The 27,188-nt window shown below is 44.7% G+C and overlaps 1 protein-coding gene across 4 annotated transcripts in view; it reads right to left on the bottom strand.

Moving 5' to 3' along the window:
- Positions 1-27,188, bottom strand: part of KIF26B (kinesin family member 26B) — a 464,452-nt gene that overhangs the window by 37,943 nt on the left and 399,321 nt on the right. For all 4 annotated transcript variants that reach the window (XM_053909412.1, XM_053909415.1, XM_053909413.1 and 1 more), the window contains one exon: positions 20,560-20,719. In XM_053909412.1, the coding sequence (XP_053765387.1) occupies positions 20,560-20,719 (160 nt within the window). The remainder of the gene's footprint in view (positions 1-20,559; positions 20,720-27,188) is intronic.

Raw genomic sequence — 27,188 nt, 5'->3', positions numbered from 1 at the left:
TAATCTCCCAAGAGAAATAGAAGCTATAGTGATAGAAACACAGAGCTTTATATGTTAACACACATGGGCACACACATGTACAAGGTAGGCAGTGAGGGAAGTGAAGAAGAAAAACACTGTAGCTCTAAGTTAATACTAGAAAAAATTATAGTCTTCAGAAAGACGCCATTGATAGGATAATATGCATAGATTTGCTGAAGATGGTTAAAATAGGTGAATCGAGAATCATTATTCTGCTTATATTTTTTAGTCTTTATTTTGAGAGAGAGAGAGAGAGAGAGAGAAAGATGGGAGAGGGGCAGAGAGAAGGAGAGAGAGAATCCCAAGCAGGCTCCGTGCTGTCAGCGCAGAGCCCAATGTGGGCTTGAACTCACGAGCCCTGACATCATGACCTGAGCTGAAGTCGGACGCTTAATCCACTGAGCCCCCCCGGGGCTCCCCTCTGTTTATTCTACTTGAATGTTCTGAGACACAACATAAAAAGATTTTAATTTTTTTCTTTGTTGTACATGGATTCTTTTGGTACGAAAATACTTCTGAAGGTTATTTGGATTACGACTCTTTTGCAAGTCACTAATATAAATGGATTTGCCAGAAAATAGTTCAAAAAATTAATATTATTAACTAAGTAACTCTTTTGCTCTCAAAAGTGTCCAGTTTGGAGAATAAATTATAGGATTCCCTTACTTACACTTTAGAACAGGGAGAAATGTGTAACAGAATACAGAAAAGTATCAAAAAAAGTAATACGGTAGTCTAGGTACCTAAAAAGACCTTCTTAGCAAGTACAATTAAACACTGCAGGTAAGATATTTTCACAAATCTTATTAAATGCATTGCTGAGCTTGTAAAAGAGTCAAGAATTTTCAGGCCAAAAAAAAATAAATGAAATTGGGAACTTACCAGAACTAAGCATAACACACAAGTCTGCTTTACGCTGAAGGCATTTGCCAAACCAGGTAATAATCTGCTTAGTTTTACATGGCTTCAAAGGACATTGGAAACAGAAGACAAGGCCAAAAGGCTGCCCAACATGATGGTTTTAACAGGAAAATCCCCTTCAACAACACCTGCGCTCCTCACTATGTAACACAGGTCCATGTCGAAAAATGGCACAGAATAGAAAAAGAAATTGTCCCGAGAATATGGAACCACAGGCTAGATTAAAGCAGGTTTTCAGTTTTAATTCTCAGTAGCTGGGTGATCCAAAATATTTCAAGCTGAGAATATCACGTAGGGTATCCTCAACTGGTAGGGATCCCAGGCACCGAGCAGAAGAAAATACAGATGATAAAGTAAACCATCTTTATCCTTGGTCTCAAAGAATTCTCACAAATAAAATGCCAATGGAAAGCAGTTGCCTCGGGGCAGAGGTGCACAAAGGATGGAGGCACCATGAGAAAGAGCCAGCAGAAACAAGAGGCAGAATGAGAGGGTCCAACAGAGATTACAAATAATCAACAAAAAGCTGATTAACATGCTTAAGGAAATTAAGATGTTTGAAGGAAGACAACAAGAAAGTCATCAGAGATGACCAATTTCTGCTTCTGGCCATGTTGGAAAACCGGGAACTAGACTGACCCTTCAGCCTTAAACTAGAAAAAAAAAAAAATTAGGAGAAAAAAAATGTTTTGGATACTGGGCAAGAGCAGCAGAGAAAAGTAATCTTTGAGAGAAAGGAAACAAATGAGCCGAGCCCTGCAGGTGGCCCAGCTCCCCCACCACCTGGAGAGGTGGCAGGACAGAGGAGGCCAGAGGGAGCCAGGCGGCCACCTGCTGAGAGAGGAGACAAAGTTGAGAATTTGGGGAGGCCAAGGCAGCTAAACTTTGCAGGATGGAATAGTAGAAAGGAAAAAGGAGAGAGCTGGGGAGAGACAGAGAGTGAGAGAGGGAGGGAGGGAGGGAGGGAGAAAGGGAAGAGGGGGGAGACCATTCCGTCATTCCATGGGAGGGAATAGTATGTGTTCAAGCAGACAGAGTGGAAAGATCTGCTCATATATGGGGTTTGGGATGGAGTCCTCAGAAGGGGCTGATAATAACAATACTACTACTAACAATAATAATGCTAGAGTCCTCTAGCTCAGACTAGCCCTAGATGCTCTGCACCTGCCCTAGCAAATCAAGCCTCAAAGGAGCAAACTGATCCCAAATAACTGTGGACTTCAGTCCCATGGATCACACAGTATTTATTTTTTAATTTTTAATGTTTATTTATTTTTGAGAGAGAGAGAGAGAGAGAGAGAGAGCATGAGCAGGGGAAGAGCAGAGAGAGACAGGGGAGATACAGAATCCGAAGCAGGCTCCAGGCTCCGAGCTGTCAGCTCAGAGACCGACGTGGGGCTCGAACCCACAGACCGTGACATCGTGACCTGAGCCGAAGTTGGACGCTTAACCGACTGAGCCACCCAGGTGCCCTGGGTCAAACAGTATTTATAATGAAAACAGAAAATATTTTGAACTAGTGATAGTGAAAATCATCATCATTATCAAAACTTGAGGATACAGACAAAGCAGTGTTTAGTGCATAATGTATAGAATTAAGTGCTTACATTATAGTGTAAGAAAGAGCAAAAATTAAGCCAAGGTGCCATCTTCAGATGGAGATAAAGAATAGCAAAATAAACTAAAAGAAAGTAGAAGAAAGGAAACAGTGAAGAGCAGAAACTCACTCAATGGAAACCAAACATACTGCAAAGAAAATTCACCAAGTCCGAAGTGACTAAGACAGTATCTGCACAGGCAGAGAGCCCAGAGACAGACCCCCTGCATGTGTGGACACTTGTTAAAAGACCCAACGGGCCTCGCAGATCTGTGGGGATTAAAAAAAATGGTGCAAAATAGTAGAATCCAGAGTTTACAAAGAGCTCCTACAGATTGATAAGAAGAGAAGCAACTTTATAGAAAATGGGGCACCACAGGGGTGCCTGGGTAGCTCAGCTGGTTAAGTGTCCGACTTCGGCTCAGGTCATGATCTCACAGTTCGTGGGTTCGAGCCCCCCATCAGGCTCTGTGCTGACAGCCCAGAGCCCGGTGCCTGCTTTGGATTCTGTGTCTCCCTCTCTCTGCCCACCACCCACCCACCCCCTCCCCCGCTGGCACTCTGTCTCTCTCTCTCTCAAAAGTAAAGATTAAAAAAATTCAAAAAAAGAAAAAGACAATGGGGCAAAAGACACAAACGAGGGCTATGCAAACAGAGAGTAATAACTAAGAAACATGAGAAGATACTCAATGCCACCAGAAATATCCTGAAAGCATGAGACTCTGACTTCTAGGTACCCGAATTAGCACTACTGACAGGGTGGCTTACTGGCCACAAAAAGCTCTTTTCCCCGCCCTCACACCTGGGAAATAGGAACAAATCAATGGCATCGGCACAACTACGGAGGCTTCCAAGTTGTCACTCCAGTGAAAAAAATCTCAAAAATAGTAAGTGTACCGGTTGGGATAGTACTGATGGGGAGTGGTTGCCTTCTTGGCCAGCCCCCATCATGTATGGAATTTATAGTCTCTGGAGCCTCTGGTTTGACTCACTCTCTACTCAAATCTGTATAGCAAGAAGGCTTGGAATGATGGGATTCTGCTACATTTGCTCAAGACTTCAGAGAATAGATTGCAAGGCACCAGAAACCACTTTCTTCTTGTGGGTCCCAGACCTGGCCATCTGGGTAGTCACGTGTGTTCCCTCTGGATTCTGCAGTGATACACCCATCCCTCCCTCTGGACTCAGGCTCTGGCACGCTGAGAGATGTTTCACTTCCATTTCGAATGGGTTTCTACACATCCACATCTACTCTTTGCTCCTGGAGGAACAAGATGGAGGACAGTGGGTTTAATGTGCGGACGGTCTGAGAAAAAGGTCCAGCTACCCCGGATGGTGTATGCACCGAATAGATTCCCAGCGTCTCAGAGGATGAAGGCTACATTCACTAGAACCCAACGGTTAAGTGCTGGCTCTTTGGTACCACATGAACAGACAACTGAGCTGTGAGATCACAGTCAAATTCTAAACCTGAACTCCTTATGTGTTGGGGTCTATACAGTGAGGAGGGAGTGTGAGGGCAAAGTACAGGCTAACAGCACCCACACCCCCTTGAGTGGAATATGTGTGATATTCCTCAGACACTCCTGGCTACGCAAGAACAAAGGAAAGGGGTTTAAGTGCTTGCCATGGTGATGTGGGAAACTAAGGCAAATGAAATATTAAATTCTCTTACTGCCTGCAGCCCACTGACAAGTCCTTGAAACTGGCAGAGTGACCTGCCTCTAGGAGCTCAGCTGCCTCAATGATGATACTTTGTTGGGGGCAAAAGAGACTTTTGGCTTAACATTATCCTGACCCCCCAGGAACCTGTAAGTCTACTGTAACATATAAGAATTCCTTTGGAAACCTCCTTTATCTCATCTTCCCCAAGATATATGCTGGCCATCATACTCCAAGGTTATGGCCCCCCAATATACATCTGAAGGGTCTCATGACTGAGGTTTTATTGAAAGGTAATAAATGGCGTTTGCCCAGCAACAGCTAGCCCCTCGAGGTCCTGGAAAACTTGCTTCCCAAATTCCTTAGAGACTTACTCTATCCCTGACCCCCTCCCAACCTGAGAGTACATACTCAGTTATCCCACAGGACCCCGGTGCAGTCCATGGGTCCTGTCCCCCTGTTTTAATAAAACCACCTTTTTGCACCAAAGACGTCTTCATGAATTCTTTCTTGGCCGATGGCTCCGAACCACCCCCCCCCCCGTCTCCCCAAACCCCATCAACAACAGGACTACCAAAGGCCTGATAATGATTGTGGAAGAGACTTGAGAGACCACTGTCATATTCTCACGGTGGTTCACTGAGCACGAGATGCTTCCTGTGCGTTACTTCCTTACGACAAGTCTGAATCTTCTCCGCATTGTACAGATGGAGACTGGAGATCCTCAGGTCACACAGGCAGCAAATGAGGAGCCGAGGCCTGGACCCAGGTCCACCTGGGCTAATTCTGTGTGCTTTCTCCATGCTACGCCCTGGGGATAACACGGTGACCGAAAAGGCGAGCTTCGAGCCCGACAACCTGAGTTCCAATCCTAGTTGACCAGATGCTATACCTGTGACAGCTGATGAGTTGCCAGACCTTTCTGTGTTTCCGTGTCTTCATCTATAAAAATGGGGAAACAACAGCATCTATCCCTAAGGTTCATGCGAAGACCAAAAGAGAATGTTTGTATTATATAGACTGGACCTGCGCTCAGCAAATATTCAAAAAGTGGTACCTTTGCTACTCATTGCTTTTGTACGATGCTCAAGCTTCCATGACCCTGTGAAATGGGTCCTTAAATGGGCCCTTGAACAAAGGACTTAATGACAAAAGGGCGATTCTGACTCCATCCTGAAGGCTTTTAGAGGAATAATCACTTCGTTCTTTACATTTACAAATTATAGGTTCAAATAAATGACTTTGGTGAGCAAAGCCTCTGGCTTCTGGAAAGGTCAAATTGTATGGCTTTTAAAGGTGGCTATTCTCCTTTTCCAAAGGAAATTGTCAAGCAGATGCCGAGATGGGTTTGATTGTTCCAGTAAGAAATCAAGCGGGGAGGTTTGCTTTTTCAGAATTTGATTGTCAAGGAGGTCACAGTGGGGAAGGCTCTGGGCTGTGGATTTGTCCTTTCCTGTGGTGGGTGGAGGCTCAGCGACCCAGAAACGGGAAGGGCCTGCAGGCACTTTCCTGGGCCTTACCCAGGAGAGACTACCACTCTGCCCACTTCCGAAAGTTAATCACAAGAGCGGGTGAAGCCCCATCCACACGTGGCCTGTCCTTCTTGACACCAGAGTACACGGTCTTCTAGATGTAGCTTAAAATTTATACCATTGTCAAATAAAGTACCGCTATTCCCAAATCTGGGGATATTAGCTGGGCACAGGGACGGCCTTTCTTTAGCGTTCCAACGCATTCCTGGAACGTCCCTAAACTTAGATCATTAGGGCACCAATCCCGAAGCCATGCCATAAATGCCTATTGCAAAGAAAGAGTTTGCTTGAGTAACTGAAACTCTTGAATGGACTCTAAGACACGTTTGCTTCTACCAAAGTCCAGACACTCGGAGAGTTAGAACAGTAAGCATCTGTATTGTATCGGATATTTATTATTGTCATGATTTATTACTGCTAGAGGGAACATATTCACAGGTGACATACTGGACCTTTCTACTTCTTTGAACATACTCTACAATGTGACTTTTAACTCTCATCTCTTGTCTTCAAACCGAGTACTGGTTTCTTCTGTCCTCCTGGTCTCTAAGGTCTGTGCATCAGCCCTAATGCTCAGAATAGTAGTTTATACATCACAGATGCTTGACAAATCGCCACAGTAAACCTGGCAGAGTGAATCTATTTTTACTCTATATTTGATTCGAGAAGGTAGGTCGTAGCTTCAATGCCTCTCCACCTCCTATACAGCTAGTATCACCACGAAAAGACACACTTTGTGCTAGCCGAGAACGGGGTTCTTTGTTAAAAATGTTCTTTAAGTTTATCTACTTATTTTTAGAGAGAGAGAAAAGCACACCGATGAGCAGGGGAGAGGGCAGAAAGAGAGGAGAGAGGGAGAATTCCAAGCAGGCTCCACATGCTGTCAGCACAAAGCCCGACATGTGGGGTTTGAACTCACGAACCACGAGATCATGACCTGAGATGAAATCAAGAGTCAGACGCTAAACTGACTGAGCCCCCCACAGGCGTCCCTGAGAATTCAGTTCTGATGGCCTCAAAGCAAGTCTGGAGGCCCAAAAGCGTCTTCCAGGTTAGTGAGGCAGGGCCACCCAAAAGTTGAAGGCAGAAGCCTGACTCCTATCTGCTACTAAAGAAGTAGGGTTCCTCTAAAGCCTCCACCCAAAAACTATTAGAAGTAATTAATGAATTCAGTAAAGCTGAGGGATACAAAATTTACATACAGAAATCGGTTGGATTTCTATATGCTAAGAATGAAGTAACATAAAGAGAAGAAAAAAACATTCCATTGACAATTGCACCAAACTGAACAGGCGGAAGACCTGTTGTACTCAGAAAACTATAAAACACCGATAAAAGAAACTAAAGATGACACAAATGAAAGGCATTGCGTGCTCATGGATTAGAAGAGCAAATATTGTGAAAATGCCCACACTGCCCAAAGCGAGCTACAGATTCAATGCAATCCCTATCAAAACACCAACAGCGTTTTTCACAGAGCTAGAACAAGCAATCCTAAAATGTGTATGGAACCACAAAAGACCCTGAATAGCTGAAGCAACCTTGAGAAAGAACAAAGCTGGAGGTATTACCGTCCCGGATTTCAAGCTGTACTACAAAGCTGTAGTGATGAAAACAGTATGGTACTGGCACAAAAATAGACACATAGATCCACAGAACAGAATAGAAAACCTAGAAATAAACCCACAATTATATGGTCAATTAATCTATGACAAAGGAGGCCAGAACACCCAATGGGGAAAACACAGTCTCTTCAAAAAGTGGTGTTGGGAAAACTGGACAGCGACATGTAAAACAATGAAACTGGACCATTTTCTTACACCACACACAAAAATAAACTCAAAATGGATTAGTGACCTAATGTGAGACTTGAGACCATATAACTCCCAGAAGAAAACAGAGCCAGTAATCTCTTTTACATCAGCCATAGAAACATTTCTCTAGATATGTCTCCTTAGGCAAGGGAAACAAAAACATTAAAAACAAACTGTTGAGACTGTATCAAAATAAGAAACTTTTGCAGAGCAAAGGAAACCACCGACAAAATGGAAAGGCAACTTACTGAATAGGAGAGGATATTTGCAAATGACATGTCAGATAAGGGCTTAATACCCAAAATATATAAAGAACTTACACAACCCAACACCAAAAAGCCCCCAAATAATCCAATTAAAAACAGGCAGAGGACCCAGATAGACATTTTTTCCCAGAAAAGGCAAACAGATGGCCGACACAGGAAAAGATGCTCAACATCAGTCATCATCAGGGAAACGCAAATCAAAATCACGAGATACGACCTCACACTAGTCAGAATGGCTAGAATCAAAAAGACGAGCAACGACGAGTGTTGGCGAGGATGTGGAGAAACCCTCTGACGGTGGGAATGCAAACCAGTGCAGCCACTGTGGGGAAAACAGTATGGAGGTGCCTGAAAAATTTAAGAATACAAATACCACACATTCTAGTAATTCCACAACTGGGTATCTACCCAAAGGAAAAAGCCCATTACCTTGAAAAGATATATGCACCCCTACGTTTATTGGCTATGTTTATTGGCTATTTACAACAGTCAAGATATGGGAGCAACCCAAGTGCTTCCATAACAACAACAGATGAATGGGTAAAGAAGATGTGGAATATACACACAATGGGATATTCCTCCGCCATAAAAAAAGAATGAAATCTTGCCATTTACAGCAACATCGATGGACCCCAAGGGCATTCATTAGGCTAAGTGAAATAAGCCAGACAGAGAAAGACAATTACCATAGGATTTTACTTCTCTGTGGCATCCAAAACATAACAAATAAAAGCAGAAAAAGAGCTACAAATGCTGAGAACAAACTTCTTCTGGTTGTCAGAGGGGAGAGGCTGGGGGGATGGGCAAAGTGGGGGAAGGGGAGTGGGAGACACAGGCTTCCGGTTATGGAAGGAGTAAGTCATGGAGATGAAAGGTACGGCACACGGCACACAGTCAATGGTACTGAAACAGTGACGGCAGCTACACTGGGGGCGAGCGCAGCATAACGTACAGACTTGTTGAAGGACCATGTCGCACACCTGAAGCTAATGTGATGTTGTGTGTCAACCATATTTCAATTAAAAAAAAATCAGGGTTTCAATCAAGTTGATTTAACGCAAACTAGTGCAAAAATAATAAGGAACCTGGAAAAAAAAAAGACTCATTTTCTTGATGAGCTCATATGATAGGAGAGCTGAGTATGCAAACGAATAATTAAAATATAACATCAGGGCCTATAATACAATACCTTCAGAATGCCACAGGGGATTACAGGAGCGAAACAACTTTTCTGGAACAAAGGAGCAGGAGGGAGGAAAGGAGATCAGACAAGGCTTCAAAGAGGAGACAATATTTGAGGCAAGGCTTGAAGAATAAGCAGGAAGGGGATGCAAAGATATTTCATATTAAAAAATGGATTAATGTAATTTACCGTATTAAAGGATTAAAGAAGGAAAAGCCACACGAGCATCTCATTAGATGCAGAAATGGGGTAGACAAAATTCAACAATCAACTTTTTAAAATCTCTTGGAAATCCATCAACAGAAGAACCAATACCCTGTGATATGCCCCTAACAATGGAAACATCATACATACATCAAGGAAAATCAATAAACAATAGTGGCACACATCAGTGTGGGTGTCAGAAATGAAATCTTGGTTGAAAAAAGGAAGTTACAGAAGAGCCAAGAAGAGAGCATGATTCCATTTATGTAAAGATCAAAATCAGACAGAACCACGGACACAGATTTACCTGGTAAAAGGATAAGGCAAATTCGGGGACTATAAACACAAAATTCAGCACGGTGGCCACCTCCGGGAAGGGCGGGAGGGCTATGTCCTCACAGAGGAGCACAGAGGTCTTCCAAATGTTCTATTTCCTAACCTGGGTGTGTTATTTTGTAGACTGGGCAGATGTGTTTCTATATCTATATATATGGCAGATTCCACATTGGAAACATGTAAGAGAAATAAGCAGAAACTGTCTAAACGAAGAAGGAGATCCAAGGCAGTATGGAATTTAGCATGTTTCTGATAATCATTCGATGAATGAATGAATGAGTAAATGAATGAAAGAACAGATGAACGATCAAGGCCATTTGTAGGCAGAAAAAAATAGCATCTACAAAACATGGGGCTGTGAGAGGGTGTGGGGGAGTTTCACGAGGCTGTACATGGTTTTTGTGATCAGAAAAGTGGTTGTGAGCCCAATTATGAAGAGCTTCATGGGCCATAAAATGGTTTGAACTCTATGCTGTATCCAACAAGAAGCCACTGCAGGAGTTAAACAAGGGGTGACATCAGATTTGCCTTTTAATTTTTTTAAGTGCTCATTTACCTTTGAAAGGGGGGGAAAGGGCAGAGAGAGAGAGAGAGAGAGAGAGAGAGAGAGAGAGACAGACAGAGACAGAGAGAATTCAAAGCATGATCCAGGCTCTGAGCTGTCAGCACAGAGTCTGATGCGGGGCTCGAACCCATGAGCCGTGAGAGCATGACCAAAGCCGAACTCAGATGCTTAACCAACTGAGCCCCCCAGGTGCCCCTAGATTTGCCTTTTTAATTGGCATTCTGGCAGCTGTGTGGAGGGCCAGGAACCTGGTCTCCTCTGCTTTCACCAAAAGAATCCTCAGAAGGAAACTGTGTGGCATTTTCCTCTGGCGAAGGGTGTAGTGTAATGCACTTTGTTCTAAGAACTACATAGAAATACTCTCAACACTCAAAAACAACAACCTCCATGGGTCCTGAGTGCAGGACGTCACTGAACAGGACTGAATATTGTAAAGCCTTTTAAAGTCGACTATCCTTCAAACTATTAACAAATTTACTAGAACCATCTCTATTTCTCCAGGTCTCTCTTTAGTATATCAAAATGAAACTCAGCTCTGTTTTAGTTAAAGACTCACTGGTACGTTAGACAGTTTGATACAACTTAACTGCTCCGTGAACATAACTATTTGAAAATTGTTCAATTACACATGAACTGAATTATCACCTCATTTGCATGGACCAAAAAAAAAAAATCTATTAATGCTCAGTGGAGCCTGAACCTGTTTGGCTGTGGAACAGGTGAGAATTTATGGTTGGATACTCTGATTGAAGCTCTATTAACGTTCAAGACAGTTTCTTAATGAATTAAGCCTCAACTCATTTGTATGCCCCATCCCTTCTAATGCCTAATTGTGCCTAAATCTGGCCATCCTTGAGTGCTCACGGCACCCTCTGGGTGTCCAAGGGCATCTGCAGTGCTCTGTGCACTGGCCCCGAATAAACCTGGAGCCCCCCCCCCCCCCCCATACAAACACACTTGAGCTGTTTTCTCCCGGGAGCAGCATGACTGGTGGTAAGATGATTAGTTATCATTAAAGGTAACAATTAGCAGCAGATTCGGAGTCTTGCGTTTGGCTCAGCCGTTTATCATGCTTTGTGTCAGGAGATACGACACCATGGCGGCGAAGGACAGGGCAGCTGTGAGTGGCTCAGGCGTCTAAAGGATGGGCAGCGGAAAACTTGACAAATCTGACGTGTAAGAGAATGAAACAAGGCTGGAGATGAGCAGAGGGTTTCCGAGTCACCACGTCTGCCCACACAGCCTTTTCTACCATCCTTCTGATTCGGTGGTGGTTGAGCACCGGTGCCCACGTACCATCAGGTGTCAGACCTGGCAGTCCACGTCTGTATCTCCGCTAGACTATAAATTGTCCAAGAGTGGAGATCATCCGTGTTCTTCTGTTATATCCCTAGTGCCCTGCATATTGTAGGGGTCCAATAAATATTTTTCAATGAATGGAGTGAAGGACCAAGTGGATAAAAGAACTTCCAGATATTCTGCTATGTATTCCTCAAATTCTTTCCTCTATGCGTGGTGGCCTCTATCCCACTTACAATAAAATCAGTCCCTGAAAGCCGCTAGCCAGGTCCTCTTGGAAGAGATCAGAATCCACCTTACTGATCAAAACAGCACTGAGTTCCATGATTAATGGAGTTAAACTCTATGGGTCACTTGGGATCGAAAGTGTAAGGTGAAAGTTAGATCATCAGCCTTAGTCTTGAAAATCTCTTTGGAAGAAAACCCTTCTCTCACGAAATCCCATATGGTCACGTTTTGCTTCAGTGTTGGAACACATCATGGTCTCTGGCTGAGAACCAAAAGTACTTGGCTTATATTTAAAGGCTATGTTATATGAAAGGTTTGTATCTTTAAATATCTGACTTACACCCTGGTGAGTGGGGTATAACACAGATACAATTGAGGGCACAGCAACATCTGACCCCGAACTCTCCATGCACCCGCAGGCTCTGTGAACCCATTGAGGAAAGTCTACCATTGAGGTAGAGCCATTCACTTCCTTAATTCAATGGATCAGGCAGCAACCCTATCTACCTACTAGGCACCCAGAGTCTTGTTGAATAAATTCACGAGCTCTCCATGTTAACAAGAGGTACTTACAATCCATTTGGCCCTTGAGAATCAAGGAAGAGAAGACAGTGCCCAGTGTCTACCCACGGATGAAGATCACACACACACAGGCGCACGGTGGAATATTATTTGGCCATTAAAAAGTTACATCCTGTCACCAGTGACAGCATGGATGTGCCTCGAGGGTGTTATACGAAGTAAAAGAAGCCAGACGCAGAAAGGCCAATACTGTCTGATCTTAATTACACGTGGACTTTAAAAATCTGAACTCGGGTACAGAGAACAGGTCGGTGGCCGCCAGAGGTGGGGGAGGGGGCCCAAGGGCAGGGGAGCGGGTGAAGGAGACCCGCACCAGGGGCTCCCCTGTCTCAGCTCTGCCTCGGCTCCCCAGCCCATGTTGTAGACCATCTCTCAGAAATCACAGGTACTTGACTGCATATTTCTTAGGGAGTCGAGTCTGAAGAAACTTCTCAAATTCCGGTTGACAGACTGACTCCCTCAGCCGCCAACTGTGGAAATCCCCAAAGCCGTTATCATTAGCCTGGTGTTTCAGGAAGCTCATTATCTCGTGCCGTGACAGCTTACCGTCACTGTCACCTCCAGCCTACTCTTTCCTTGCCTTTCTTGTCCTCGGCAAAACTTGAAGACACAGGCCGGGTGATAACCTCTCCTATTCTGACAGGAATCTTCTGACTCAGAGATGCCTCTGTGCACCTCCTAGAAACTAGAGAGGGCCAGAAGTTCTGTCTTGTCAGCAGGCCACCCCCAGCATGGGACACGGTCATTCTTCTCATGCTGGAGCCCACCCAATAAGGCGGGAGGGCTGCGTGGGGGTCCCGGGGGTCCCGCAGCCTAAGAGAGCATCACAGAATCCGCAGCTTTTCCCATTAATGGGCATGTGAAAAGGCTCCACCAACAGGCTCTTACACGAGCAAGACTGAAGAAATTAAGAAAGGAAAAGGCCTGGTGAGATTCTGCAGAGATCATCCCTCAGTGCAGCTCAGAATACAGGGTTTAGACCGTCAGGTTCCACTGACAGCCATTTGAGGAGGTCAAGTTGAGCCCTGCTCTCTTCTGGCCCGGCTCCTGCACACGGCTTCTGAGTGATGAGGGTTTCATTCATTCCAACATTCTTATCTGGTAGTTCTGATTTTGGTTCAGTGGCCTGGCTTCCCTTCCCTACCCCCCCTATTCCCCTCTCCCCACCGCCACGGGTCTCCTGAAGTCAGCCAGCCCCGGCTTAGCCATCCCGGCCAAGCAGAGGCCTGGAGACGGACCCTGCACTTAACAGCTGGTCCCACCCCCTGGAACTACGTCCTTACTTCCAACCCACGACACACGCCTGAGCTCTGCAGCAGATCCACTGTCTTACCTCATCTGTGATTCCAGCAGTTACCGACGGAGCGGCACAGCACCGTGGACGCTGTGTTAGGAAGTGGTGATTCACTGGGGGGCAGTGAAACAGTCTGTCACCTACCGGCCGCATCAGCAAGGACAAGTTAACTCACCCCTCTTGTCTCAGCCTCCCCATCTGCAATAGCGGTATGACCGCAATAGCATCCATGTCATAAGGCTGTCGGCAGAATTAAACGCCCATCAGGCCTTTGGAGCAGTTCCTGATGTACAGTAAGACAATGACTGTGAACTGTCATTATGCTCACGGCACGAAATGAGCCTCACTCAGAGCTCATCCGTGCACCGCGCTAGCTACCTGGGATGTTGCTGGAAAATCAGAAGATAGGTATTGGAAACTATTCTCTTCTTCTCCCTATGACCCAGCAAGTCCGCAAATTAGGAACCTCTGTCCCCTTGGAAAGATCGAGGAAAACGTTCCCACATTCCTCTTATTCGCTTCTTCCCACGGCAGGCAAGGGGTCTGGCCGGTGAGCCTGGTAAATGTGACCCTGGGCAGGAACAACGCCAACACTGTCTGTCTGTCCGTGTCCCTCTCTGCAAGTCACACGTTCCCTCCTGCACTTGAGTCACGTGGCTGCCCAGGTAAGTGACCGCCCTGCTGATCTGATTCTGCCCATTCGTGAGTCTGGGCGTCTGGCTCATGGAGGGACAGAAGCCCCCCCTGCCCTATGCTAAGATTCAGCACAGAGGGTCTAACTCCCAATCATACTCTTGTACATATTTGCCAGCTGGTTCAGAATCTGGAGGGAAGAGAGTTTCGTTAGTAATCTCAGAAAGGAAGGAAACTTCTTGAAAAGCCAAGAGGGAAATGAAGTCATCTCCTAATTTCTACCCAGCCCTCCGACCACATGGCCTATTATCCTGCGGGGACGAGCCACGGTTGACAAAGAAAAAGTAGACTGTGGCCTTGCTGCTTAGAGATGGCGACCGAGTCGGGGGCCTAGATCCCTGAGGCTCCATGAGGGGGCCAAAAGTGGCCCCCTGGAGGACAAAAAGGAGGACACGCAGAATTCATGTGCCTAACCAGAGGAGAAGGGACCCATGCCTGAACCCGGGGCTTGCGACCCCGATTCCCAGACAGTCTCATTTCTCCCTGAGTGATTTGTGTGGTTCTGGAACAACCTGGAGGTCATTAACCTCATTTACTGGCGGCTGCTGCCGAAACTCTTAAGAAGAGGGTATCAATCTCTGGAAATGTTCATAATTAAATATGAAGACACCACTGGCCAGGGACGTAGATGGAGCTAGGAGGAAGAACAAAAGAAAGAAGGCTGAAAATCTCATAAAGGGACAGGGGTGGGGGGGCGCGCCTCTGTGTCCCGATGATTTTCTGAACTCACTTTTTCTGCATCCTAACAGTCGTTAAAATGTATAAAAATGAATATTTTTGAAGCGGCAATACTAAGAATTATCATTGCCACGGTTGCCTGGCAACCCGAGACTTTGGTTATTTTATTTCTAAACAGGGAATGCTATAAACCAGTACCCGGAGTTTGTGCAAATAGTTCTAAATTGATGTTCTCCCTGTAAATCAGGAGGAGATAATACAGCATTAATGTACTTCTAAAGGTTGCTAAATATGCATGTGTCTCTTATACCTCACACATGCGCGTGCGCAAAGATTCTTACAGAGTTTCCGTCAAGTGCGATCTTCAGCAAGTGTCGAGCATTGCTATATTCCTTTGCATTTTTCCTGGAAAATATCTATTTAGTTGTATATTAAGCATAAATAATATCCATTCGAACAAACTTTCGTCTCCTGAGTCAGCCAGGGGAAATAGTATTGTACTAATCTCAATCCACGGCTCCTTCCCCCTCCTTCCTCCCAGTTTGGGGCAAGAGGAGACCCTCTAAACGGCTACTCGGAGGAAATCTCTCTCAAAGCATCTCCCTCAGGGATGCATGTCCTGGAAAGGCCTTATGAATTTCAGCAAAGAGGTGTGGGCATTTTGGAAAAGCTGCCTCTGTGTACAAAACGTCATTTCTCCACAAGTCACTGACTTGAATGTAAGCTTCCAAGGGCTGCTCATTGGCCTGAATGAACTGCTCAAACGCTGGCACGTTCTGAGTAATGACCTTGGTTCCTGACCTCACCGGGGCCTTTGAGGAAAAGTGCTCCCATTCCAGACCCTGATGGCGGCTCCTTACTGCTTCTGTGGAGTGGAGGCCCCTGCGGTCCTTGCAGTCGGAAGCTGATAACGCCTGCCTCAGGCTCCTCCCGCCTCTCCCAGCAGCTTTACCACAGAGAAGGGGGAGGCTTGGTGATGCCTGAGCCCTAGACGCGTCGGTGAGCGATGCGGAGAAACCAGGAGGAAGTCTTGGCCTGAACCACAGGCCAAACCCGTTGAAGAAAGGCATCGGGCATCACTTCTTTCCCGGGATCGTAACGCAGAGCCGGGTCTCGAGCGGACTCAGAAGAGAGTCTCACGTGCAACATGAGGGGGTCACAGAAGATGTTCCGTGACCTCTTGTATTGAATGGAAACCAAGATATTATAAAACACCTCGTGTCTGGAAACACAGTACGAGCATCTTGTTGGCTAAGACACAAATAGACATTCGGCCTATTACATAATTACTTCTCCAAACACGGTAACAATTAAGGATGAAGGTGGATGCTTCAGGGCTTGAAGCAGAGCCGTGTGGCGGGTAAGCTTCCTAAGGGTTTGTACCCCTCGCAGGACCACATCTAAAAGGGACCAGAAATTCTATTTTGAGACACTGGGTGGTGGTCAGAATTTCCAAGTCTCTCAGCGCCTGGGTGGCTCAGTAGGTTAAGCATCTGAATTCGGTTCAGGCTGTGATCTCACAGTTCACGAGTTCAAGCCCCGCATCGGGCTCTGTGCTGACAGCTCGGAGCCTAGAGCTGCTTCGGACTCCGTGTCTCCCTCTCTCTCTGCCCCTCCCCTGCTCACGTGCTGTCTCTCTCACTCTCAAAAATAAACAAACATTTAAAAAGAATTAAAAAAAAAAAAAAGAATTTCCAAGTCTCTGGAAAGACTGGCCCTACAGATCAGCTGGGACATAATAACGTTTTAGCCAAAGCCAAGTTCACACTGACAGATCCACTGATCTGTGTGGTCGCCCTTCTGGGGGCCAAATCCAGAGGCGTGTGTCTGCAATATTGGCTTTTGGCAGGGGAATTCGTTTCAACGCCTCTGCCTATGTTTTCTCATCTACCAAATGGAAAGACCCCTATGACCTTGGTGCCCAAGACAGCTGCAACGAACATGGGGAGAAAACTTGCAAATGCATCGTCAAAATGCTCAGACTACAACAGATTTCCTGAGACGAGAGTCCCCCAAAGTTAGGGAGTAATCTGTGCAGAACTGAATAGGGGTCTGGAGCTGCTGGCCTCTCCCTGCCTTCCCTGCATGCTTTTCTGAATGGCGTCACCACTTAGGGTTGATTTATAGCACTTGGGGTGGCCAGCAGGCCTGTGCCGTGTTAACGGCTGAGGCTGGGAACCCGTTGCGTGCCGTTCTGACATCTACAAAGGCAATATCATTTGCAAAGTCAAAACCATCCGGGGCACACCTAAGGTGCCCACGGGAGCGCCTGGGATGGGTAATGCATCCAAACTCACATTCCAGCTCGCTCACATGACAAATCATCTGATACAGGGATGACAACAGACGAGGACAGGCTATATCCCCACTGTGCACATTCCGGTTAATTTCCCAGAAGCAAACACAAGTAATGCCGGTTCCAAGCGTAGAGTTGTCTAGGGTGACAAACGATGAGGTAGCGGGTTTCTGTGCGTGGGTTGCAGACGGGTGCCGAATGCGGAGTTTGGGTTTCTGCTTTTTGCTGTGAGCAAGAAAGAGAGAAAACCAGAAGGGCAGACAACCTCCCCTCCCTCCCTCTCTCGCAAAGATGAGGCTGACTGCAGAAAGGTGTTTAGTATGCTAACAAAATGCTGCAGAATGTGGCTTTAGAGCCTTGACTGAATTGATAAAGGAAATCTGGGCCCTCCCGCTGTGCTGAGCGCCCCATGCTGTGCGGAGCAAAGGCAGCTAATATATTACAGAGCCTGATGAGGCTGGGGGAGAGGACGGATGGGCGGCTTGGGCTCAGAACCAAGGTCCCTGGGCCCTAAAAAGTGACACAGTCGGCACCCCCACGACTGGCTGGGAGATCTGAGTAAATCTTTGCCTTCTTTTCCCATACCTTGAAAAAGGATAGTTTCTGGTTGATGAATCGCCTTACAAATGTGATTTGCAGATGCCATATACTGAACGTGTGCTGTGGCTGAGACAGAGACACTATTACAGCAAGGGTCTTTTTAGGCTCTTACTCTAAGATGGGCCTGAAGGAGTAGGGGGATGGTAGGACTGGGTGGGACAAGTCACTGGCAGATGAGGGTTTTGGGAAGGATGGAGCTGGCCTGACGGCTCGGCCACCACGTTTCCCAGCACGCCATCTCCAGAAGGGTCCCCACGGTGGGATCACTCTAGGTCTCGAGCAGACACTGAATTTATGTTGAGTCTGTGCTTACTTCAGACGCCCAAACAACGTAATCATCACTCCCACACAGCTAGCATGGAAGGAAGAAAACGGGAACTGAAGCAGACACATGTCTGCAGGGAAGGGGGTGGAGGTTTCCTACTCTGTCAGCCCTCCCAAGGGGGCAGGCGGCTGGTCAGGGAGACTGCCCCGTGTTACCTTACGTTTAATTGAACAAGTGCCCTTGAGCGATTAATAAACACAATCCTTGACGTTTCCCTACATGTTTACAATAGAATTAACTTTAGCCAACGGGAAGTTACTTTATCTGAAGTAAAAGTGATTTCCCTGCTTACACTCACTGATTCAACAAATATTTACTGAAATTTCCTAAAAGCATGTGACTCGACAGAAACGACGTGAGAGATACAGAAGTAAAATACGTAATCAGTGACCGCATAAGATGGTGTTTTGGATTTTACTTACATCATGATCTATTATCACCTTAATAGACATGTTTCCCTTTGTGTGGACAGGGAAGGCAACTGAGGCCAGTACCCACCCTTTCTTTCTCAGGTCTGCAACACTGATAGTACCAGTCCAGACCTTTCTTTTTACCCTTTTCTCTCCCTCCGTCCATCCCTTCCTTCCTGCCTTCTTTCTTTTTTAAAAAAAATTCTTTTAAATGTTTATTTACTGTTAGAGACAGAGTGCAACTGGGGGAGGGGCAGAGCGAGAAGGAGACGCAGAATCTGAAGCAGGCTCCAGGTGTCAGCACAGAGTGGGACCCGGGGCTCGAACCCACAGACTGCAAGATCATGACCTGAGCCAAAGCTGGACGCTTAACCGACTGAGCCACCCAGGTGCCCCATCTTTTTTTTTTTTTTTAATATTTATTTATTTTTGAGAGAGAGAGACAGAGAATGAGTGGGAAGGGGCAGAGAGAGGGAGACCCAGAATCCAAAGCAGGCTCCAGGCTCTGAGATGTCAGCACAGAGCCCGACGTGGGGCCCGAACTCAAGAACTGTGAAATCGTGACCTGAGCCAAAGTTGGATGCTTAACCGACTGAGCCACCCAGGTGTCCCCGCTCTTTCTTTTCTTGTCATTACAAGTCAAGTTTATTCAACTGCGGAAGTGACACCAAATGAAACTTTATAAACCTTCAACTTGAAATTTTTTTCTCAGGGAAAATGGTCCTCACAAGGGCTGCGAAAACCATTTCTGGGTTTATCCCACCAGGTTTCCAAATTTCAGGAGTTGAGACAGATTGGATTATACCTGCTACTTAAACTCCTAAAGTCAGTCTACGAATGGTCCCCCAGGTGCAGAATTAAATCATGGTGCCGACATCACTTTAGGGCAAAGAAGGAAGACACGAGGACTCATCCCGAATCTCACTCATTGTCGAACAAATGGCCTGACTTACCTTTTTCCTCCCACACAACAGTGACTTACATTACGCATGATTTTACAGATTAAAAAAAAAAATGATTCACATACATTTGCTTAATCCTCATGGCAACTCTGTAGGCGTTATTTCCATTAAGTAGATGAGGGTAGGCTCAACCAGATGATTGTCGTTAATTATTGGCCACAGCGTTCTCAATTTTACAAAAAAACGTTCACACGCATACCATTCTGAGGCTCGTATCCTTGTGACGCAGGTAAGAATTCATCTAGAACCATCAGTTTATGGTGAGTGAAGGTTCAGACGGCAGTGAGAGAAGCAGCTGGACCCTGGCGGGGGCCCGAACAGGCAGAGAGCGCCCACCACCATCGCCATGTTGTCCAAGGGCAAAGCTGAATTGGGTGACAGTGGTGACAGGTAGCTCCAGGGTTGGATCATATATGGGCACGGAGGACATGGCCAGTCTTTGGCTATTCCAGACGTAGGAGAGGCTCTAACTTCCTCCTCGTGGAGTATAATGGGAAGAGGGAAAGGATCTTGGAAGTGGAGTCAACATTTGCATGGGAGGTGGGTGGCAATTCCCCAAGCTTTAGGAGCTCTCCTAAGTAGGGCTACCAGATAAAAATACAGGCTTTGCATGCATTACTGGGGGGGGGGGCACACTTACACTAAAAAATTATTTGTTGTTTATCTGAAATTCAAATTTTCCTGGGAATCCTGTATTGTTATTGGTTAGATATGATAGCCCTACTCCGAAGGGAAGGGTAGTTCAATCTTCTGCCCTTTGCTTTCATCACTATGAGGCATCTGTGTGATGGTGGCCATAATCTAGCCATGGCCATTGTGATCAGAGACCCCAACTGAGACAGTTCCCGATTATCTGACTTGATTGTCAGGATTAGAGTAATTTAAGTATCTTCACAGCTTCTGAATTTGGAAGATGACGCGATACGCACTCGTTAGCAAAGGCTGGTTTGGGCACTGAGCTGACAATGTGGTCCACCGAGACGGTCGGGCTGTAGTGTGCCTCTCCCGAGAGGTCACTGGACCAAGAGTCCCACCCCCAGCCCTGGCACCATGCTGACCCCATTCCATTCATCCAGCAGAAGGTCACTTACTTGTAAGGGATGTGTTTGCTGCCGTTGACAAGAGCCAGGATGACGTTGCCCAGCGCAGACAGCGAGAGGCATAGCCCTGATCCTCCTTCCCGATTCTTGCTAAGAGCTTTCACACAGCTGCCGAGATCAATGAGGTGCAGGCGGCTGCGGCCTCCAGACACTGACATGACACAAGAGAAGAGAAAAGTGGTTAGGTTCTGTCTGGCAAACCCTCGTCTGGTAAGCGCCAGAGCTCTTTGGGAACTCAGAGGGAAAAGGAAAAGGAGAAGCAACAGGTCGATGTCCGCGACTTGGCAGGAAACCCCAACAAAATCCAGCTAGGTTGCAAATAGCGTGGTCCTCTTAAATTCTGCCCGCCACACATCGCTGACCTAAAACCTACTGACATTCCTCCTGTGACAAGTGAATAATTCCGGTAGGTTGCACTGGAGATTTCAGGGAAGGCGAACGTCCAGTAAGATGACAATAAGGTTTCACCTACATGTCCTCTGGATAGCAGAGCTCTGAAACTGACCGAATCGCATCTAAATAGCCCAGGAGTGATCACGTGCTTTGGTTGATCAGCATGAAGACCCTGACCTAAAGCTCAGCCAGGAATCGGGCTGATAACCCGGGGTAAAATCAGGAAGAAGCAACAACAAGGCACAGACACAGGGAGAGACCCCAGTATTTCCTGAGTATCTGCCAAGTGCCGGGTGCTGTACAAACATCGGTCTCATTCAGTTCCCACACCAAAACCATACGCTAAAGACTCTTGTCCTTTTTAAAATGTAGATGAGAAAGGGGTGCCTGGATGGCTCAGCCGGTTAAGCGTCTGACTCTAAATGTCGTCTCAGGTCATGATCTCACAGGTTCTTGAGTTTGAGCCCCGCATTGGGCTCTGTGCTATGTCAATGCGGAGCTTGTAATTCTCTCTTCCTCTCTCTCTCCTCCTACCCCGCTCATACTCGCTTGCCATCTCTCTCTCTGAAAAGAAATAAGTAAGCTATAAATAAACATAATATATATTATATATATATGTATATATATATATACATATATATATATATGTGAGAAAGCAGAAGTTCAGGGAAGTTAAGCAACTTGCTCATTGCTTCTGGCATAGGTGAAGTAACAGGGACCAGACTGATCGCCTTACATAAAAACAAACAAAATGTGTAACACAACTGTTTGTAAGACACCAGACATCAGGCAGTAAAGGCCAGTGATCCCTGGGAGGAGGGAAACAAACCAGGGAGCACTACCTGTGTCCCAGCTTACTGCCTTGAGAGTGTTTCCAGGCTGTGCCCCAGGGACAGGGTACTCGGGCGGAATGTGATAGACTACCTGCATCAAGGAGAAGGAGCGAGAGTCCAGGGAGACCAATGTGGCAACTGCTGGAAGCACAGAGTACTGGAGAGAAGGGAACTTGGGATCTGCAGGGGTCCTCCCTCAAATACCGAACTGAGTACTGAGGTCAGCACAGGCATGTGAGGGAACCACGTGGCTGGAGAGCTAACCACCTGAAAAGATTAGAGGTAATAGCACATGGCACTCACACGAGGCCAGGAATAGTGCCTGTTCCCAACAGCCAGACTGGAAGCCTCAAGATTCACAGGCCCCAGGTGGGGGACCCAGGAGTCTCACTTCACTAGTGGGGCACGCTTAGCCCCAGACAAGCAGTAACCAGGTCCCACGTACCAAATCTTAAAAGCAAGACCAGAAAGGGTCTACCTGTTTACAAATAACTACCTCCCAAAACGATGCTTAAGGACATTTACAAAATGCAAAATGTCCAGAATCTATCAAAAATAAGCAGGCATGCAAAGGAGCAAGAGAATGAGACTCATAATGAAGGAATAATTGAAACCAAGAAGAACCGACTGGTAGAGACATTGGAATTGGCAGTGAAGGACATCAAAACAGTTATGGAAGGATTTCAACTGTTTAAAAAGTTGAGTAGAGATGTGGGATATATTAAACAAGACATAAACTGCATCTGTGAGGAGTTGAAAACTACAATGTGTGAGCTGAAAAATACACTGAATTAAATGGCAGATTAGACATTACAGAAGGACTTACAGATTTGAAGATAAAGTAACTGAAACTCTCTAAAATGAAACAGAGAGACAATTTAAAAATAAAAACAAACTCTTAGAAAAAAGAGCTGTAGGACAATTTTAAGTGTCCTAATAGGTATATCATTGGAGTCTCCAAAGGAGAAGACACAGAAGGGGGCACAGGTAAAATATTTTAAGAAATAATGGCCAAAACCTCCCCAAATTTGATGAAAACTATAAACCCACAGATCCAAGAAGCTCCATGAGCCCCAATCACAAGACACATGAAGAAAACTATACTGAGGTGCATCATAATCAAACTGCTTAAAACCGGTGATAAGGAGAAAAACCTTAAAAACAGTCAGGGGAGGAAAGCAGATTATATACAAAGGACCAAAGACAAGGACGATGGCAAATTTCTTGTTGGAAATCGTACAGGTGAGAAGACTGTGCAGCAACATTTCTAAAGTGCTGGAAACTGTCACCCTGAAATTATACGTCCAACGAAAGTCTCATCCCAAGATAAAAGGGACATGAAGGCTTTTCCGGACTTAAAAAAGCTGCAAGAGGGGCAGCGCCTGGGTGGCTCAGTCAGTGGGGGTCAGACTCGACTTTGGCTCAAGTCATGATCTCATGGTCGTGGGACCGAGCCCTGCGTCAGGGTCTGCACTGAGCATGGAGCCTGCCTGAGATCCTCTCTCCCTTCTCCTGTCCCTCCCTGGCTCATGCGTGCTCTCTCTCTCTCTCTCTCTCTCTCAAAAAAAAAAAAAAAAAATTCACCAAAAGCAAACCCACAAAATGAAGAGCTATGGAAATGAAATGATAACTTGACCAATAAATATACATTTTTCCCTATTTAAATCTCTTTGACAGATAATTGACGTGCTAAAGCAAAAATAATGACAGTGTAATGTGTGGGTGAGAGCATGTGCAAAATTTAAAAGTTTGGCAATAGCACAGAGTTTAGAAGTGAAGAAATACACAAGGGCCATACTGTAGGGTTCTCATTACATACAGGAAGTGCTATCAGATCACATGGAAGAAGACTGTAATCACTTAAAGGTGTATACTATAAACCCTAGAGCAATCAGGAAATAGTGAGTAATTATAGCTAATAAGCCAGAGGATACAAAGTAAAATTATTAAAAATACTCTGTAAGTCCAAAAAAGGCAGGTAAAAAAGTCAAGGGAAAAAAAGAACAGACAAGTTGAATAGAAAATCTATAGGAAAATGATAATCTGGATCAAACCACATCAATAGTCACATTAAACGTAAACAGTCTGAATACTCCGATTTGAAAGGAAGAAAATGCCAGACTGGACAAACAAGCGAGCCCTAACTATATGCCGCCTATGAGAAACGCACTTCAAATAGAAAGAAAAAATCCATTACAAGCGTTAAGTGGGAAAGGCTATACCACACAAACAGTGGCCGTAAGAGAGCTAAAGTGGTTCTATCGATGTTAAATGAAAGAAACTTAAAACGAAAAATGTGAAGACGAGCAAACAGGAACATTTCATGAAAAGGACGATTGAGCAAGAGGTTCTAACAATCAAAAATATTTATGCATTCAATAACAGAAGTTCAAATACATGAAGCAAAATCTGAGAGAACTACAAGAATAAGCGAGCCCATAATTACAGGTGTAGGTTTCAAATAACCCTCTCTCAATAATCGATACAACAAGTAGACAGAAAACCAGTAAGGACAAGGAAAACTTGAACAACACTGCCAACCAGCTTGTTGTACTTGACATTTATAGAACACTCAGCCCAGCAATGGGAGAATGATATTCTTTTGAAATACACACAAAACGTTTCCTGAGATAGACCATATTCTGGTCCAGAAGCCAAGTCTAAATAAATGTTAAAGGATTCACGTCAAAGTATGTTCTCTGACACAATGGCATTAACTTAGAAGTCCATACAGAAAGATTATCTGGAAAATTCCCAAATATTTTGAACCTCCACGATAAAGCTCCAAATAACCTATGGTCAAAGAAAAACTCAAGATGGAAACTAGAAAGTGTTTTTAAGTGAATGAAAATGAAACACAACATATCCAGGTTTGTGAGATCCCTGAAGAAGGACAGAGGAGGAAACTTACAGCATTAAAGGCCTAGATTAGAAGACAACAGAGGTCTCAAATCAACGATCTCAGCTTCCACCTTAAGAAATAAGAAAAAAAAAAGAGCAAATTAACTAATAAATAACAGAGAGGAAATAAGGAACATAAAAGCAGAAATCAATGGAATAGAAAAGGAAAAACAATAGAGAAAATCCATGAAGCCAAAAGTTGGCTCTTCGATAAATCTCTAAGAATGACTGATAGGAAAGGCAGAGAGAAGGCACAAACTACTAATGTCAAGAATGGGAGATGTGGCCTTGCTACAGTTTCTACAGATATCAAAAGGATAATAAGGAAACATCACATCAGTCAATTAGACAACTGAAGAACAGGCAAATATCTCGAATGATACAAAGTACAGAAAGTACTTTCATTCAAGAAGTAAAAGATGACAGATCTGTGTCCATTAAAGAAACAGGATCTGTGGTTAACAACCTTTCACAGGGAAAATTCCAGGCCAAATGGCTGCACTGGTGAATCCAACCAAACGCTTAAGAAATGATAAAGTAGCAGAACGGAAAAGGCTATACCAATTCCACACGTCTTCCTGAAAATTAAACAGGAGAGAATATTCCCAACTTACTCTATGAGGCGGGGATTATCCTGATACCAAAACAGACAAAGAAATTACAAGGACAGAAAACTAACGACCAATATCCCTCATGAACATGGACACAACATTTCTGAACAAATTAGAGAACCACATTAAGAAATTGTATCTATAAACATATACAAAGGATTTTATACCATGAGTAAGTGGGATTTATCCCAGAAATGCAGGTTGGTTAACAAAAAAAAAAATTAGCCTATCAATATAATTCACCATATTAACAAACTAAAAAAAAAAAACAAAAAAACTATATGATTCACTCAGTAGATGCAGGAAAAATATTTAACAAAATTCAACATCCATTCCTGATAACAATTCTTAGCAAATTATAAATAGAAGGCAGTATCTTTAGTTTGATAAAGAGTTTCTGAACAAATCTACTGCTAATATCATACTTAATGGTAAAAGATCAAATGCCTTCTAAGGCCAGGAACAAGACAAGAATGTCTACTGTCACCATTTCTTAAAATTTTCTTTAATGTTTATTTATATGAGAGAAAGGGGGGGAGGGGCAGAGAGAGGGGAGACACAGAATCCAAAGCAGGCTCCAGGCTCTGAGCTGTCAGCACAGAGCCTGACCCAGGACTCGGATTCACTAACCGTGAGATCATGACCTGAGCCTGAGTCGGATGCTTAACCAACTGAGCCCCCCCCAGGTGCCCCTCCATTCTCACCATTTCTATTCCATGTCGTGCTGGGAGCTGTAGCCAGTAACGTCAAGAAAACAGAGAAAGGGTCCAGATTGGAAAGCAAGAAGTCAAATTGTCTTTATTTGCAGATTACATGATCATCTGTGTAGAAAGTCTAACGGGATCCACAAAAAAGCAACTCGAACTGATAGCGTTTAGCCAAGTTGCAGGATACAAGATCAACAGACAAAAGTCAACTTTGTTTCTATATCGTCTACTAGAGCCTAAACTGTAAAACCCCACTTACGATGGGATAAAAGTATGAAATAATTATGCATAAGATGGACAAAGGAAAGATCTGTACGCCGAAAACCACAGAACATTGCTGAGAGTAATGAATGAAGACCTAATAAGCTGTGTTCATGCATCAGAAGACTCAGTAATGTTAAGAAGTTATTCTCTAGAAATGGATCTATAGATTCAGTGTGATCCCAATCAAAATCCCAACAGGCGTTTTTGGTACAAGGTGATTCTACAGAGTCAATTTAGGAGCTGACTCTAAAATGTATATGGAGAGGCAAAGGACCTAGAATAGACAAACAACTTTTTTTTAATGTCTATTTGTTTCTGAGAGAGAAAAAGAGACAGAGTGTGAACAGGGGAGGGGAAGAGAGAGAGGGAGACACAGAATCACAAGCAGGTTCCAGGCTCCGAGCTGTCAGCACAGAGCCTGACGTGGGGCTCAAATTCACAAGCGGTGAGATCATGACCTGAGCCAAAGTTGGGCACTTAACCGACTGAGCCACCCAGGCGCCCCTAGCCAAAACAACATTTAAGAATAAATTCAAAATTGGAAGGCTAATAGTGCAGTATCTGATTTCAAGACTTATTATAAAGCCACCATAAATCAAGACACTGTGGTATTGGTATAAAGATAGATGAACAGATCAATGGAACAGTACGTAGAGAGTCCCAAAACAGATCCACACAAATATGGACAAATAATTTCTAACAAAGGTAATTTAGTAGGGAAAAAGCAGTTTTTATAACAAATGGTACTGGAAATTTATACACACACACACACACACACACACACACACATATTGCACCATATTAACAAACTAAAAAAAAAAAAAAAAACCCTACATGATTCACTCAGTAGATGCAGGAAAAACGTTTAACAAAATTCAACATCCATCCCTGATAACAGTTCTGAGCAAATT

Source organism: Panthera pardus, unplaced genomic scaffold (genome assembly GCF_024362965.1).
Source record: "Panthera pardus isolate Hobbes unplaced genomic scaffold, ASM2436296v1 HiC_scaffold_21, whole genome shotgun sequence".
Taxonomy (NCBI): domain Eukaryota; kingdom Metazoa; phylum Chordata; class Mammalia; order Carnivora; family Felidae; genus Panthera; species Panthera pardus.
This window is presented reverse-complemented; position numbering and strand designations above follow the sequence as displayed.